A 15,850-nucleotide genomic window follows, 5' to 3' on the forward strand; every position below is an offset into this window, starting at 1 on the left:
TTCTAAAGTCCATTGTGACTTCATGGCTCAACCAAAATCCTCATTGGTTGTTTCCAAAGCCCATCATTCGTTCTGCAAAGCCTGCTCTTTAGCAAAGTTAGGATCGAGACCATCCTATGCAAAGGACACCAAAGAAAATATACCATTCTTGCAAAGAATTCAAGGTGATATTTGTGGACCTATTCAACCACCATGCGGACCATTTAGATATTTTATGGTGTTGGTTGATGCATCGACACGCTGGTCACATGTCATGTTATTGTCCACAAGGAACGCTGCATTTGCTAAACTCCTAGCACAAATAATTAAGTTACGGGCTCACCACCCTGATCATCCCATTAAGTCTATACGATTAGACAATGCTGGGGAGTTTACATCAAAGACTTTTGATGATTATTGCATGTCCATTGGGATTGATGTTGAACATCCTGTTCCTCATGTTCATACCCAAAATGGTCTCGCAGAAGCCACCATTAAACGACTTCAAATGGTTGCTCGAGCATTGGTGATGCGCACCAATCTCCCTATTTCTGCTTGGGGCTATGCAATATTGCATGCAGCTGTGCTTATTCGTCTGAGGCCCACTGCCACTCAACCCTTCTCTGCGTCCCAGATGGTTACTGGGTATGAGCCTGATGTCTCACACTTACGCATATTCGGGTGTGCAGTCTATGTGCCTATTGCGCCGCCACAGCGCACCAAAATGGGTCCTCAAAGACGATTAGGCCTTTATGTTGGATATGATTCTCCAACGATTATCCGCTACGTAGAACCCTTGACAGGCGATCTCTTTACCGCTAGATTTGCGGATTGTCACTTCGATGAGACAGTCTTCCCGTCGTTAGGGGGAGATAAGAACATCAATGTTCAACAGGAACGACAGGAATTGTCGTGGTCTGTCCCCACTATGTCTCATCTTGATCCCCGAACCGCACAGTCCGAAATTGAAGTGCGGAGAATTCTCGATCTTCAGAACGTAGCAGATTCGATGCCTGATGCGTTTTCTGATATCGCTAAAGTGACGAGATCACACATACCTGCTGCAAACGTGCCTGCAAGGATTGATGTCCCTAAAAGTAGAGGACATGACGCCAACTCAAGAATGCATGAGCATGGCGCCAACGTCCCATCTCTCAATGATGGTGACGTTGTGGCTAGGCCCACGGCTCCCGCCAAGAAGCGCGGGAGGCCCATAGGTTCGATGGATTCTCGCCCAAGAAGAAAGCGAGTTCGGCACAGAATAATCCATTAATCATCGATATAAATAATCCATCTCATGAGAATATTCCGGATTATGGTTATGTCCAAGAGACATCATTGGGGGACGCTCCAATGTCAGAACCAACTCCAGAGAATAGAGAGATCTCCATAAATTACACTAGTGTACATGAGATGATGGATAGAAATTCTATGGCAATTGATGATGCATTTGCATATCATATTGCGAAAGGAATCATAGAATATGATGATATCGAACCTCGCTCTGTTGAAGAATGTCAACGAAGAGCAGATTGGCCTAAATGGAAAGATGCGATCCAGGTTGAATTGGATTCACTAACAAAGAGACAGGTATTTGGGCCTGTAACGCAGACACCCCCAAGTGTAAAGCCTGTTGGCCATAAATGGGTCTTTGTTAGAAAGCGTAATGAGAAAAATGAGGTGGTAAGATATAAAGCCCGCCTTGTGGCGCAAGGTTTCTCACAACGCCCTGGAATCGACTACGAGGAGACATATTCTCCCGTAATGGACGTTATAACGTTCCGCTACCTTGTCAGTTTGGTAGTTTCCGAAAAACTTGACATGCAGCTTATGGATGTGGTTACAGCATATCTCTATGGGGATCTAGATTCAGAGATATATATGAAGGTTCCAGATGGACTTCAATTACCCAAATCAAGTGGCTCTAAACCACGGAGCGCGTTTTCAATAAGATTAAAACGCTCACTATATGGATTAAAACAATCTGGACGGATGTGGTATAACCGTCTAAGTGACTACTTGATTGGGAAGGGATATATTAACAATGAAATATGCCCATGCGTGTTCATTAAAAGAACAAGTTCCGGATTTGCAATCGTAGCAGTTTATGTCGATGACATGAACCTAATTGGAACTCTAGATGAGTTAAAGGAAACTGCTAATTACTTGAAATCCGAATTTGAGATGAAAGATCTTGGGAAAACACGGTTTTGTCTCTGTTTAGAACTCGAGCACCGTAGTGATGGAATCTTGATCCATCAGTCTGCATATACTCAGAAAATCCTGAGGCGCTTTAATGAAGATAAAGCAAAGCCTACGAGTACTCCCATGATCGGCCGTAGTCTTGAGCCCGGAAAAGATCCGTTTCGTCCAAGGGATGAGGACGAAGAACCATTAGAGGCCGAAGTGCCCTATTTGAGTGCAATAGGCGCATTATTGTACTTAGCTCAATGCACAAGACCGGATATCTCATTCGCAGTGAACTTGTTAGCTCGACATAGCTCTGCGCCAACACGCCGCCATTGGATTGGTATAAAGACAATCTTTCGATACCTAAGAGGTACGATTGATATGGGCTTATTCTATCCCTACAGAGAGAAAAGGAATGACGGAAAATTGGGATTGGACCCCAAAAGGCAAAACGCCCCCGTCCATGGAATGGCCGCCGGCCATGTTGCCGCCGCCGGCGCCGCCACCGCTCATGGTGGCCGGCGTTCTCCTATCTCCCTCCATCAAAACGACAATGATGTCTTGATGGGTTTTGCTGATGCAGGGTACCTCTCTGACCCTCACAAAGGTCGCTCCCAAACTGGTTATGTCTTTACCATGGGAAGCACTGCGATATCTTGGAGGTCTACAAAACAGACCCTTGTTGCTACTTCCTCAAATCATGCAGAGATTATTGCTCTACATGAAGCTGTACGTGAATGTGTATGGCTAAGGTCTGTAATTCGACACATTCAAGGAAGTTGTGGTTTGAAGTCTACCACAGATGAACCTACATGCATTTATGAGGATAATGCAGCTTGTATTGAACAAATGAAGTTAGGTTTCATCAAGGGCGACAACACCAAGCATATATCGCCTAAGTTCTTTTATAATCAGCAACAACAATCACTTCTAAAGATTGAAGTGAATCAAATCCGATCAGAGGATAATGTAGCGGACTTATTCACTAAGTCGTTACCTAAATCCACCTTCGAGAAACATGTGAAGAGCATCGGATTGAGAAAATTATCCGAACTCCCACGATTGTAGCAATCAGGGGGAGATATCGACATCAGGGGGAGTTATGTTGTCTACATGTTCGATCTCGAAGAGTGAAGGACGTGTTGTGCTCTTTTTGTCCTTCGACCAGGATTATTTTTGTCCCACAGGGTTTTTGTTACCTGGCAAGGTTTTTAACGAGGCAACGGATGAAGCGTCACCACCAAGTTTGAGCGGCACAAGGGGGAGTGTTGAAGGAAAATCAAGTTTAGTGTGCCTTATCAAACTAGGAATAGGAATAGGAGAGAAGGTTCTAGATTTCCCAATCCTACACGGATTGGTATTCCTTGTAACATTAGATTATGCACTTTGTAATCCCTATATATAGGGCTCCTATTCTCTATAATGAAATACACTTCTCTCATCAATCTCTCTCAATACCAATATACTTAAACACTTGTATCATTTTAAGGATTGGAATATGCTCCGAGTATGAAGCTTATGAATGGTAATACTGTAATAGATATCAAAACGAATAATGTAAAAGTAACATAATGAATTAAAATATATAAATTTGATTAAATCCTGCTAGGACATGGTATATGTTGACGAAAACACAAAAAAGATATATGTATAGGTATAAAGGAGAATACAAAGTTAGACAGTGTAGTTTTGGTTCATGGCATCAATATCCAAACCCTTAAGCTTTGCGAATGATTCCACCTTGCCTTTGAGAGTGTGAAGCTCCCTCATCCTGCAGAACGTTACAAAATAAACAAAACTGTTAAACTGAAGAACACGAGGAAAATCAAAAGTTCTACCATAAAAACAGTATATGAGACACCATGGGGCTCAAGCATCTTGTAAAGACTAACCTTGCAATCTCTGCGCGCCTTTTAGCTTCTTCTGCCATGAGATTAATGTCCCTAAAAGTGCTCTTCTCTGAAAATATTTTCCCTTCACCAGATTGCAGTCCATGTAGCGTTCGCTGTTCAGCTGCCCATGCAGCCTCGCGAGATTCCTTTCCAAAATCCTTTTTGCTAGTAAATGCAGTCTGGTAAACCACATAAATGGATATCAAATAAGGTTTGAATTTTGAGGTAAATAGTAAAACTAAGGATGTTGGAACACTAGAATTTGTTTTTCTGTGTCAAAATTCTTTAGTAAGTTTTTTTATTATTATTCATTCATTGACATTTTATATTTCTAAGAAACTTATCACTAATATTTCTGATCTAGAGGAAGTAAGATTTACTCACTCTTTGGTCTACTACCAAACCCCATGCCTGTCCACTGAGTGCGTAGCGGACAGCAAATTTGATAGGATCAAGTAGCATGTAAGTGGCAATGTTAAACAACCAAATAACACCAGTCCAACCCCAACCGATGCTTCTGATATTTGTAAATTCCCAGTTGGCAGTGGCAGATAGTACTGTAGCAATCTACAGAGTCATGCAGGGCATAAGCAAGTCTTGCCATTGAAAGTATCAAATATTATGACCTCATTTTTCAAGCATAAAGTTCACTGAAATTCAGTACCAGTTGAGCAATGATGAAGGCTACTACAAGCAAAAGGCCTGGTCTTTCTGTGAAGGACCATCCCCTGGAGCGAGTAACAAATATTAACGCCTGGCTGATGGTACTGATTTGGAGATACAAAGCAGAAGACAACTTCTCTTTTACTGGAGTAGAAATAGAAGGATTTTTCATATCAAGATTATGTTGATTGAAGTTTTCCACACCAAAATGTTTCTGCAAGGGAGAATGTCTGTGTCATAAATCAATAAAGTAATAAAGAACTTTAAGTATCCAACCAATATGGCAGAGGATGATCTAAAATATCTAAACTATATCTAACAGAAAAAAAAAAAAAAAAGGCGCAATGATCGCTATCTGTTTTGGTCTGAAAGGGCACCCTGCGTTTTGTCGGCCAACCAAAACGCACCAGAAGTTCACCAACTTCATCACAACATAATAAGAAAAGGGTGACCACTTACGTGAAAGAAATTGGTTTCATAGGCTGCCCAGAAGAATATAACAGTCATCAGTGCCAAGTAACTACCAAGAGCAACCCCAGTTACAAAAATTTCACTGAGCTTCCAACTGTCGGGAAATGGAGATGGCTTGACCCTATCTTTAGATATGGTCATGATAGTACCTAAAAGAAAGCAACAAGTTAGGTGATGGTGGCAGGACGAAAAAAAAATGTCACAATCTGTTTACAAAATGAAGAAGTCATGGAAAAGTCCATTAAATGAATGAGAAGGGTCAAACTAGCAATGCTAACCATCGTTAAGAACAGCAATGACAAGAACCATGAAAGGAGGGAAGTCAAATTTCCAGAAGACAGCCAGCAACATAAACCCTAGCTGTATTACAGATTCATATTGGAACGAGATAAGAACTATGCCAACAGACATTAAAAAAGTTTCCATACACAAGATTATAACTTAAAATGGAAGCTTACCACAATACGTATGGTGATTGAGACGGCATATATCTGAGAAAGAAAAAGATAATTAAAAAAAAAAAAACAAAATTAAGCATTTGTTGTAACTTACAGTTAAAGCTTTAACTAAATCTTGTAGCAGTTCTTAGATTACCGTATAGTTTTTCATTCTCTGGAAAATTGCACGGCTTGTTAGCACAGCACTAATGATTACACTCAACCCAGGTTCTGTTAAAGCAATATCAGAAGCACTGCGGGCAGCATCTGTCGAATCTGCTACAGCAATTCCTATGTCAGCTTTCTTCAAGGCTGGAGCATCATTCACTCCATCACCAGTCATTCCACAGATGTGCTTTCGAGCTTGCAATCTCTTCACAATCTCGTATTTATGCTCTGGAGGATATAGTTATGATCAGAAAAATTGGGAAATAAAGTCAAGCCACAGCGATTGAATAATGGAAGTACAAGACTAACCAGGAAAAACACCAGCAAAACCGTCAGCCTTTTCAATGAGTTCATCAATGGGGATAGTAGCAAGATCCCCATCCTTACTTTCACCAAGAAGAGCTGAAGAAGGATACATGTTTGTGCCCATCCCAAGTCGCCTTCCTGTTTCCTTACCAATTGCAAGTTGGTCCCCTACAGCATCGATGCATGAAGTTTACATGTCTAATAGACAGCACATTCCATTTTTGCTTAAAGACATAACAAAATTTTAATTATTTTATATGATTTCCTTAATTCCTTTTAAACCCATAGTAATTGTCTACCAGAATGTAATTCAAGATTGGAGCTTAGAAAAATAAAAACCACATCAAATCAAGTTACCCTGCATGCCTATGCATGCATAGAAAGAGCATAAGTTCGGTGAAATTGTAGACGATGACAAATAGAAAGCAGTAAAAGCAGAAAATCCAGTTATATACCTGTGATCATTTTAACACTGACACCAAGTTCCAGAGCTCTTCTGATTGTTTCAGCACTATCATGGCGAGGAGGGTCAAAGAGAGGGAGAAGGCCAACGAATTCCCAGGGGCCACCTGGACTGTCTTTTGTTCCAGCAGGTACTTCCTGGAGGAAATCATCTTCTTCATATCCAGAATATGAACAGAATAAGCATTCTTGGGAATGTAAATTCAGAAGATACTAATTACCTGGCGAGCAACACCAAGGGATCGTAGTCCACGTTCTGCAAACTTGTTGATCATTGTATGTACCTTCTTTTCAATTTGTGATTTGTTATGGGCCAGATTAATAATCTACAAGAATATGGTTGATTAGATTCCAAAATTTTGCAAGACATGGTGAGATTTACAGGACTATTTGAAACATGTTAATGATTGAATTCACCTGCTCTGGTGCACCTTTACTGACTCTGTGCATTTTACCAGCACCATCAATATACGTAAGTGCAGTCCTTTTATCGGTAGGATTGAATGGAAGAAAGTGAATTTCTTTGATTCCAGCTCGTGCCTAGTTGACGTAAAATTTAAATAAAAGTCAACAAAAAATTTGAGCTAAATATAAGAATCAATGGTTTAGAAAGATTGATTTGCAAACACCTCTTTAGGGTCTGAAAGCATCGAAACAATTGCTGTATCAATGGCATCTTGATTCTCTAACCTTGATGCTCTTGCAGCCATAAGTATAACCTGATCCTTGTCAACACCTTTGGCAAAAACCTTCCCCGACCAAAATAATTGATAATTAGTATATGTTGAACTTAGATAAAAAGGAGCATAATTTTTCATTTATATGCAGGGAAGACTAGTTCATAGACATTTCTTTAAATTTGTATTCATGACTGGGTTTTAGAATCAGTAGTATGCTCCCTTAATCTTCGGTGATTACCTAAGAAATACTACTTTAGAGAGTTTGACAGCACCAGATTTAAGAAGTCTGTAAAATACATAGGTCTTAGTGCATTTCTCTCAGATGAAGTCCACACAAGTTGTTACTTGTATTACAACTTCATGTGATGTGACTGGCTTACCATATATGTATGCTTCTGTGAAGTGACTTAGTATACTCCGCAAATGGTATACCACATGGTTTAAGGTTAAAGTTAGCTGAAGGGACAAGAGTAAAACCTCAATCATATTTTTGTCTACTGTCAGCTTGTTAAGTGTAAGTGTCCCTGTTTTATCGCTGCATAGCACATCCATTCCTGCCATTTCTTCAATGGCTGTCATTCTCTTGGTTATGGCACCCTGCATAAAATATGTACCGCCCATTATTTTGATGTTACATTAGTGTGTATTAAACTTATTAATTTCATCTTTCAAATCAATCTCCAAAGTGACTTCACAAACCTGCTGGGACAAGCGATGTGAACCAATTGCCATTGTAACAGAAAGAACAGTTGGCATAGCAATAGGGATGCCACCAATTAGGAGGACAAGTAGGTTATCAATACCAACACGGTACTCCCTTCCATGAATTCCATATATTACTATGATTTCGATCACCATCCCAACAGCAATTGAACAAATGCAGAAGTTCCCAATTGATGTTAAAACCTGCAACCATGAAACAAATACAATTTGTTATCATTAAGTAGCAGCGACATTATTGACTATTGTTGAGAACTTATTCTCATCTGTCATGAGCCATCAGAGAAGCTCATCTGTTGTTAATACATTGTGGAGAAATAAACCTGCTGGAAATGGCCAACATGTGTTGTGTTCTCCACAAGGTGAGCTGCCTTTCCAAAAAAAGTGTGGACACCAGTTGCAATAACAACTGCTTCAATTTCTCCTTGTTTACATGTTGATCCTGAGTAAACCCCATCACCAGGATTTTTGGTCACTGGAAGTGATTCTCCAGTAAGAGCAGACTACGAGGGAGAAAGACATGGCTCAGATATATATGGCATGAACGATGTTTTTTGACTCCGACTCATGAATGGAGTTCTCTCAACACGATATGTAACATGGTATCCCAATGACATACTTATCATATTATTCATATATCGAGTTACCTGATCAATCTTCAGAGGATCTCCTTCAAGAAGAAGACGTGCATCAGCTGGAACAATATCACCAAGTTTGATGCTAATTATGTCTCCAGGAACCAATATAGCAGCATCTTCTTCACTCCATTTTCCATCACGCAAGACCTGGTAAGAAATAAGTCAGAAGACAATACAAACCAAAGTTAATGTCTTTGTTTCTTACTGCATGTCAATGTGCCAAATCTTATCTGTTAATCAGTTCGATCTATCATGAGAAGTACTGATCAATAAATGATCCATGTAAGGTTAACACAGGAAATAAATTCAACAATAAACAAAAGAAGAGATAGTAGGTCAAGCTGCAGTGAACTAGCTTATAAATCTCTAAAGATAAGAACCTTTGCTTTTGGGGCCAACCGAGCCATAAGAGCAGCAGCAGCATTGCCTGCATTGTTTTCCTCTATAAAACTGATGGTGGAATTGATAATGAGTAGGACGATGATGCCAACAAAATCATGATAATCGGCATCTTTTTTCTGCAAAAAATATGTTATGTGACCATGTAGGATCTGCAAATTCACTACGGTATGAAGAAAACCTTCTTTCTTTTTCTCTTGATCAGTTTAATTGATTTATAAAATTTTTGATGTTCTTTTTAGTTCAAACATGAGAAGGATTACCTTCTTTTGTTTTTCAGTACTTTGTATTCTCATACTCACTCTACAGTAAAAGAAAAGTAATAAAAGGAGAAACGTTTATACTGTGAACTTACCCCTCCTTGGGTAAACACAATGGCTATGATAGCTGCAGCTTCCATGACCCAGGACAGAGGATTCCACATAAACCCCAAAAACTTTAAAAGTTTGCTTTCCTATATTTTAAAAGAAAGTAAAACAATTAAGGAGTTAGAGCAACGATAACCACGGTACACAATATAAATTAAACACGCTGCTTAACATTTGCTTTCTTACCTTCTTTTCTTCAAGCTTATTGTAACCAAATGAATCCAACCGCTCTTTAACTTCATCAGAGCTTAAACCATCTTTTGTGCATTTAAGATGGTCAAAAACTTCTTTCAGGGAAACATTCTCCTGCATAAATCAACCCCAAGTATTATCAATAAAGCAAGATTGGCAAGGAAGACTTAAACTTGAGGAAATTAATCACAGCATTCACACACCAGATCAACAGTTTCCTTGTTGATCACGTCAAGGGCAACCGACTCCACAACCATTTTCGATTTCCTTCAGCCGCAAAACTCCACCTAGTAGTCGGTAGGGAATCTGCACTGTCATCCGTTTCATCAGTAACGTCCCCAGGAAAGAAAACAACCCACAGATAACGAAAACGCAATCGAAACATAACCACAATGCTCAAACCAAGTTACTAACCAACCAAGAATGCAACTCAAAACGCAGAAAAGCTGGCCTACAACATAAAGCTGGCCCTCTCAATTTTCGTGCAATATATCACACACTTGGGAGTGCAGTCTCAGTGTGGCCAGAATTGTACGAATGGCGCAAAATATTTAAAGGCAGCAATGACCCTGGGCCAAGTACAAATCCAATAAAGAAATGAGAGAAACAGGAAAGGATAGGATCACATTTGGGAGGAGGGTGTGTGGTGGGTCCATAAGGAAGATGACATGTGTGCCGTTTGAGGGGTTCAGCCGGCCAATGCCAGCGGAAGGGTCTTGGCCTCTTGGGTGCAATCGAGGCTTGGTTTCCATTGTATATTCAAATGGAAGTTTACTTTGCCGCCATTTGTTGTTGTGCTTTGGTCCCATCGTTTTTAGGTGACAGCTCCATGTCAATTCACTGCATTCATTAATATTTTCTTCCTCTTATTTTGTTTTTTATTTTATTTTTTAGATAGGACTTAATTAAGGTAGGATTTTTGTGGTTTTCTATATCCACGCTTATCGGGTTGAGGATCCTTTGGACTCGAGGGTTTAGTAGGGTGTTTAATCCAACTTTACCGAGATGAACAAAGTAAGATACAGATTTCACTCTAAAATTTTCAGTTACAAGTACATGCTATGAAACTCCACACACGATTTTTTTTTATTACAGCAACTAGTTGACAACCACACGAGTCGAACTTGAATTTTTCATAAAAATGTCAGTTTATGCTACTAAACTAAATAGTATTGGACTCGTGCGTTGTAGGCTCTCTAACAGCAAAACAACTGTACTAAACTGCGAGACCATAAATTAAAATTCATATAAAAATATATGTGGTTTATGCTCTCAAACAGGACATTATCGTGTCTCTCCCCAACTGTAATTTAAGTCCTGTAGGTGTTTAATTTTCTATTGCTAATTAGGAATTTTAATTTATGTGAGTAGAAGCTTGAATTCCTATTGTAATTTTCCATTTTGCCTTGCCTTTTTTGTCTTTCATGTATAAATACTAATTATTTAAAATAACAATTAAAGAAGTAAATATTTTTGTTATAAACAATGGTCAATTTATTAAAATCAACGCTGTAAACTAATCAAAATCAAACCGAACCAAAGCGGTGCGGTTTCAGTTTTGGAAATTAGAAAACCGAAGCTATTAGTTTGGCCAGTAACTAGTACTGAAAAACCGAACCGATTGTTCGTTGTCCATGTTCCACAGCTTGAAACAAACAGCCATCCGAATTACTATGTAACAAATTACAAAAAATAAAAAATTCACAATACTGCTCGTAATATATAGGAGTTCTTCTGAGATATAGGAGCTTCTGAGATATAGGAGTGCCTGACACTGTCTGTACATAATTATTTTCAGACCATATCTAGAAAGAGTCTGCTTCAAGCTGTTGATGTCATAAGTCGCATTCTTTATTTTATTTCTTCTACACTTTTGGCTCATCAATCTCCTAAAGTTCATTTGGGCATTTGGCTAAAAAGTACACTTCCTACTCTAGGAGGTACAACCGTACAGGGCCGGCTAATTGGCTGTGTATTGTTCTTTGATCTTTACCTTCCTAGCTGATAAATCAAACAAATTTGGTCATCACCAATCACCAGTTCAGAACAAATAGAAGACAACCAACAACAACGATGCACAACTGCAAATCTATATTCTTCAGGACTACCACAAAACTAGGCGCGGGTGCAATGTACTTAACTATATTGGAGAAATGAAAAGGCTTAAAATTCTCCAATATGAGATTCTACACTCTCGAACAGAACTAAAAGAATATCAACCATAATCGAGTCATCCTAAGATGTAAATTTTTCGGCGACTACGACAATTACTTGCCCGGTAGGCATGATGCACCTAACTATGCACCTAACTACATTCTCCAATTTGCTCAAGGCTGGGCATGTAGCTCAAATAAATAAAAAATAAAAAAAATCAAAATCGAAATCAAAAATTCAAAAAAGAAGAAGAAGAAGAATGCAAAAGGAACATATAATCAACTAGGGACCGTCTTATATGAGACATTACATAATAATAAACTATCAATCAACATTGATAGTTTTCTGATAGGGGATTCTACGTCCTCCAATTTGCAAAAGGCTGGGTATTTAGCTCAAATAAAAAATAAAAAAAGAAGAAGAAGATTGCAAAAGGAACATATAATCAACGAGGGACCGTCTTATATGAGACATTACATAATAATAAACTATCAATCAACATTGAAGAAACCACAGAGCTTAAACAAATCAGACTGTTAATACTCCAATTGGAAGCAGCTGCTTTACTAAAGGATTCCATTTGTTAGGTTTTTCTTGTTAGGTTCTTTTTGTCATCTTCATTTCCTACCCCTATTTTGTAAACAATTCAAGTCTCAGGATCCAAAGGACGGCCTAGTACGGCCTCGTACGGTTGAAGCATATACAATATCCTGGTATCTAGATACCTTCCCAAACAAAAATTGAAAAGAAAAAATAAAGGGCATTCTGTTAGCATTTAAATATTTACTGAGCTACACATTTAGGTGTCAAACCCTGTAGGCTGCATAAAACACATCCTATCATAGGAATGCAACAAGTCTGACAAGAAAGGAATCGGTGGGGTGAAGATATTTTGTCTTCCATAACAATTTCATGCCATTGCCATAACTCAAAGATTCTTGTATAAGCCCTCATGGTGATTTTCATGTAGAGAAGTACTACAATTCATTACATACTCCTATTTGTCTAACAGTCACTGCTATTTTCATAATATAACTTTAAAACAATCATAAATATAATTGCATACTTCATTTACTTTCTACTTGATAGAATAATTACAATTTATAGTGGTTAACTGACATCCAATTTTTCAATTATTTCAAAATGCATCTGCAAATCAGGTGGCCTATCAGGAAAATAGAATTTCTCACAAACCTGTAATTTTCCACCTCTTCTTTGAGCTTCAGATTCAAGCAGATGAACCAATTTGTCTTTTTCATTGCATATCCAAGAACGCCTGCTGTCACACCATTGCCTGGGTGTTCCATGAAGGATAAAACGGATTCCTCTATCTACTTGTGTTAGGCGTTTGGAGATTTTCTCAATCGCACTATGGTCAGTGATATATGCACCAGGTGAATTTAGTCCAACATCCACATAATGAATTTCTCTGATGCTGTTCAGAAGGGTTTCCTTTGTTCTAGGTATGATATGAATCTCTTCTTCCATACTAATTTTTTTTTCCTCCACGAGCTCACCTCCAGATAATTCAATATCTGAGAAGCCAAGCTCGGTAACTATCTGGTTAAGTACAGTGCCACCCTTGCTAAATCCAAAAATTAATGTCTCAGGTTGAGTAAAATGTGATGCGGATTTTCCTGGTGAGCACAGTTTGTTCTGTCTCACTATGCTATTCTTCACCTGCCATCATTATACATTTAGATCCTGGAATCATCTACTGTTAAGAATAATTAAATGTTAAGACAACGGATTAAAAGTTTAAACAATAGCATCAATTTTGTGCAATTCAAAATTTAAAAATATGGCTCATAAATAATACAATCACAATGATGTATAGCTTATTTTGTCCAGCATGACCACTGTCTTTTCCATAGATGTGTTTCCCCTAGGGCAGCCATAAGTTCCTTGGAATAAAAGAAAAGAAGATGCCAGAAATGCAACTAGATGACGTTGATATCTTTAGTTCTTTTTATATTATTCAAGCAAAACAGTTAAACTTTTAAGAGGCCAATATAAGAGGCCAATAGGCTTCTAAATGTACCTCTTCAAGGAAATTTGATAAGAGTGAAACAATTGATCCAGAAGCTGGATATCCAACAGGGCAGTATGATTTTGGCTCTCCCCGTTGATTAACAGATGGTATAAAGTCCTTGTACACAGCGAAAGACCCATTGAAATCAGAAGCTTCAATAACCCAAGCATTGACTGAACCACCAATCTTTGCAACCAGTATTTCAGCTATATTCTGCAAGTCTGATAACCTCTCAACAACTAGATTACCAGTGCCTGCAACTCGATCTCCGCCAAAAAAGATGGCATTTGCTGAAGGAACCTGCCTCCAGGAAAATTAGACACAGTACGTCTTCATTCTTCAATGTTAGAAAGGAGATGAAAAGTAGAAATTCAGAAATTTGGGGTGAAGGATCTGTCCTGGAGAAACATCCATAATTATAGACTAAACCCTGTAGTAAATAAGTATTGATAAAATTCCAAATTTCGGGAGAAAACAGAAACCCTGAATTGCAATACAGGATAATCAGTTGAGCACTGGAAACAAAAGGTTTACATTCTTCATTCATGAGTGGCAAGGAATGTGCAAGAGTTCTTTAAAAGGCAGAGTATACAGACTCACAATTAGTGTTTCGGAAGTAGGGGAAAGGCAGAGAGATGCTGCAACACGGTAGCAGGTCCCAGCAAGAGGATGTAATGGGACTTTTAGAACTCCACGCCAGCGGTCCATGAACAAAAACAACTGTAACAAAAGTTTGGCATTTATCAGATGTGCCACACGTTTAATAGAAATTAATAAGCTCAAAGAAATGATGGTCTGACACATTCAGATAGTAACTGGGGAATGATAACCACATAAACACTATTCAATCTGCAACCAAAGTATATGCTTGTGCTGCTCAATCTTAACTGAATCGGTTGAAGAGATAAAAAAAGGTGCTTGAATTTTAAATACTATATTTTTCAAGTATCAAGCTTTCTGACCCCAATCTAATTAAACTTGCTGAAGTCCAGATCATTCATCCAAACCCGATAACTTAAGTTCAAAAACAGTTGGCTGTCGAATTTCAAAACAATTTCAGTTTCTAATTTTTGACTGATGTTCTCACAAGTAGGCCAGCTAATAAATCATGAGAATGGTGGATCAATTTTGGGAAAAGCATCAAAATTGCTTGATTACATAACACAAATAAGCTACTCTTACTTCTCTTCTTACATTTCTATCCTAAACAGTAAAAACCCAAAGTAATTGGACTGTGTCTTGGAGTTTATGAAGCAAAATCCCCAACAAATTTCATCAGTGAAACTTTTTACTAACAGCTAAAGTGCACCACAAATTGTTCGAATAACAAAACCCATCAGAACTTCCCTAATCAAGGAAATACTGGAAATCAATAGTACGAAAATTCAGAGAGAGCTTACTTTTGCGAAGCAAACGAATAAATGTGCGCGCCAGAAGCCGGCGAAGAATCGGGATTCTTCTCATTCTTATAGAGACCCATTGGGCCCTGGCCTAATATTTTACCCAACCCATTTACAATAGGGACATTTAACTTGGCAATCACCAAAACTTCGAGGTAATATTGGACATTCAAAAAACACAAATTTCCATGACAAGAGATTATTGAACTTTTACAAATAAACTAAAAAATGTAAAAAAGGGAAAGTTCAAAGTAATATCAAGAGTATTAGCGATATTGTCGCCGTACATTCACTTTAAAAAAAATCTTAATGGGGAGAGCTGTTGAGATGTCCCTAACATGAGTCACACACAAGGGCATTTATACTCTCGAGTTTTGGCATGCCTCATCACTATTATCTGTGATAATCGAACACGAAACCTCTCTTTCACAATTCACTTAAGAGAGCTGCTCGATATCTTGTCATCATGACTCTTTATGTCTTTATTAAAGATTCTACGCCACACTTTTTTGTCAACAAAGTGTTAAGAATATTTTGTAATTAATATTGTAATTATGTGTATCTTTAGGAGATTATTGTAATATTCCTTGTATCTCTAACTTGTAGGGATTTACTTGTTGTACAAGAACCTAATTTGTATATAATCTTCTAATTCTCATCGATACATCATTCCACCTCAAATATTTTTCTTACACAAAG

The 15,850-nt window shown here is 38.3% G+C and overlaps 2 protein-coding genes across 3 annotated transcripts; both read right to left on the reverse strand.

Moving 5' to 3' along the window:
* Positions 1-3,843: 3,843 nt before the first annotated feature.
* Positions 3,844-10,070, reverse strand: LOC112174297 (plasma membrane ATPase 1). Its single transcript, XM_024312042.2, has 22 exons — positions 9,980-10,070; positions 9,769-9,871; positions 9,560-9,679; positions 9,361-9,459; positions 8,987-9,124; positions 8,616-8,753; positions 8,292-8,471; positions 7,948-8,154; positions 7,726-7,845; positions 7,198-7,317; positions 6,986-7,108; positions 6,790-6,894; positions 6,562-6,706; positions 6,110-6,274; positions 5,790-6,028; positions 5,654-5,686; positions 5,474-5,555; positions 5,184-5,344; positions 4,726-4,938; positions 4,446-4,628; positions 4,062-4,240; positions 3,844-3,940 (listed from the first exon to the last, which is right to left on the reverse strand). The coding sequence occupies exons 2-22, from the start codon at positions 9,820-9,822 to the stop codon at positions 3,844-3,846; spliced, it is 2,901 nt and encodes a 966-aa protein (XP_024167810.1). The 5' UTR covers positions 9,823-9,871; positions 9,980-10,070.
* A 2,587-nt stretch (positions 10,071-12,657) lies between these two features.
* On the reverse strand, positions 12,658-15,280 carry LOC112197619 (UPF0565 protein C2orf69 homolog). 2 transcript variants are annotated; one of them, XM_024338364.2, is made up of 4 exons: positions 15,152-15,280; positions 14,352-14,471; positions 13,761-14,051; positions 12,658-13,399 (listed from the first exon to the last, which is right to left on the reverse strand). In XM_024338364.2, the coding sequence occupies exons 2-4, from the start codon at positions 14,457-14,459 to the stop codon at positions 12,830-12,832; spliced, it is 969 nt and encodes a 322-aa protein (XP_024194132.1). In that variant the 5' UTR covers positions 14,460-14,471; positions 15,152-15,280; the 3' UTR covers positions 12,658-12,829. The 2 variants fall into 2 exon arrangements, with proteins under 2 accessions (XP_024194132.1, XP_040367262.1); XM_040511328.1 differs by lacking the exon at positions 15,152-15,280 and adding an exon at positions 14,946-15,134.
* Positions 15,281-15,850: the final 570 nt, after the last annotated feature.

This window comes from Rosa chinensis, chromosome 1 (assembly GCF_002994745.2).
Source record: "Rosa chinensis cultivar Old Blush chromosome 1, RchiOBHm-V2, whole genome shotgun sequence".
Lineage (NCBI taxonomy): Eukaryota > Viridiplantae > Streptophyta > Magnoliopsida > Rosales > Rosaceae > Rosa > Rosa chinensis.

Bases quoted from the DNA above. Each gene is read 5' to 3' on its own strand.
- LOC112197619 (XM_024338364.2), bottom strand. From the start codon at position 14,459: ATGGACCGCTGGCGTGGAGTTCTAAAAGTCCCATTACATCCTCTTGCT. The intron at 14,052-14,351 runs GTGAGTCTGTAT...TCCTGGAGGCAG, and splicing joins CTACTTCCGAAACACTAATT to GTTCCTTCAGCAAATGCCAT. The intron at 13,400-13,760 runs GTACATTTAGAA...TAATGATGGCAG, and splicing joins TATCAAATTTCCTTGAAGAG to GTGAAGAATAGCATAGTGAG.
- LOC112174297 (XM_024312042.2), bottom strand. From the start codon at position 9,822: ATGGTTGTGGAGTCGGTTGCCCTTGACGTGATCAACAAGGAAACTGTT. The intron at 8,754-8,986 runs GTTCTTATCTTT...ATTTCTTACCAG, and splicing joins GGTTGGCCCCAAAAGCAAAG to GTCTTGCGTGATGGAAAATG. The intron at 4,939-5,183 runs GTAAGTGGTCAC...TCTCCCTTGCAG, and splicing joins ATGAAACCAATTTCTTTCAC to AAACATTTTGGTGTGGAAAA.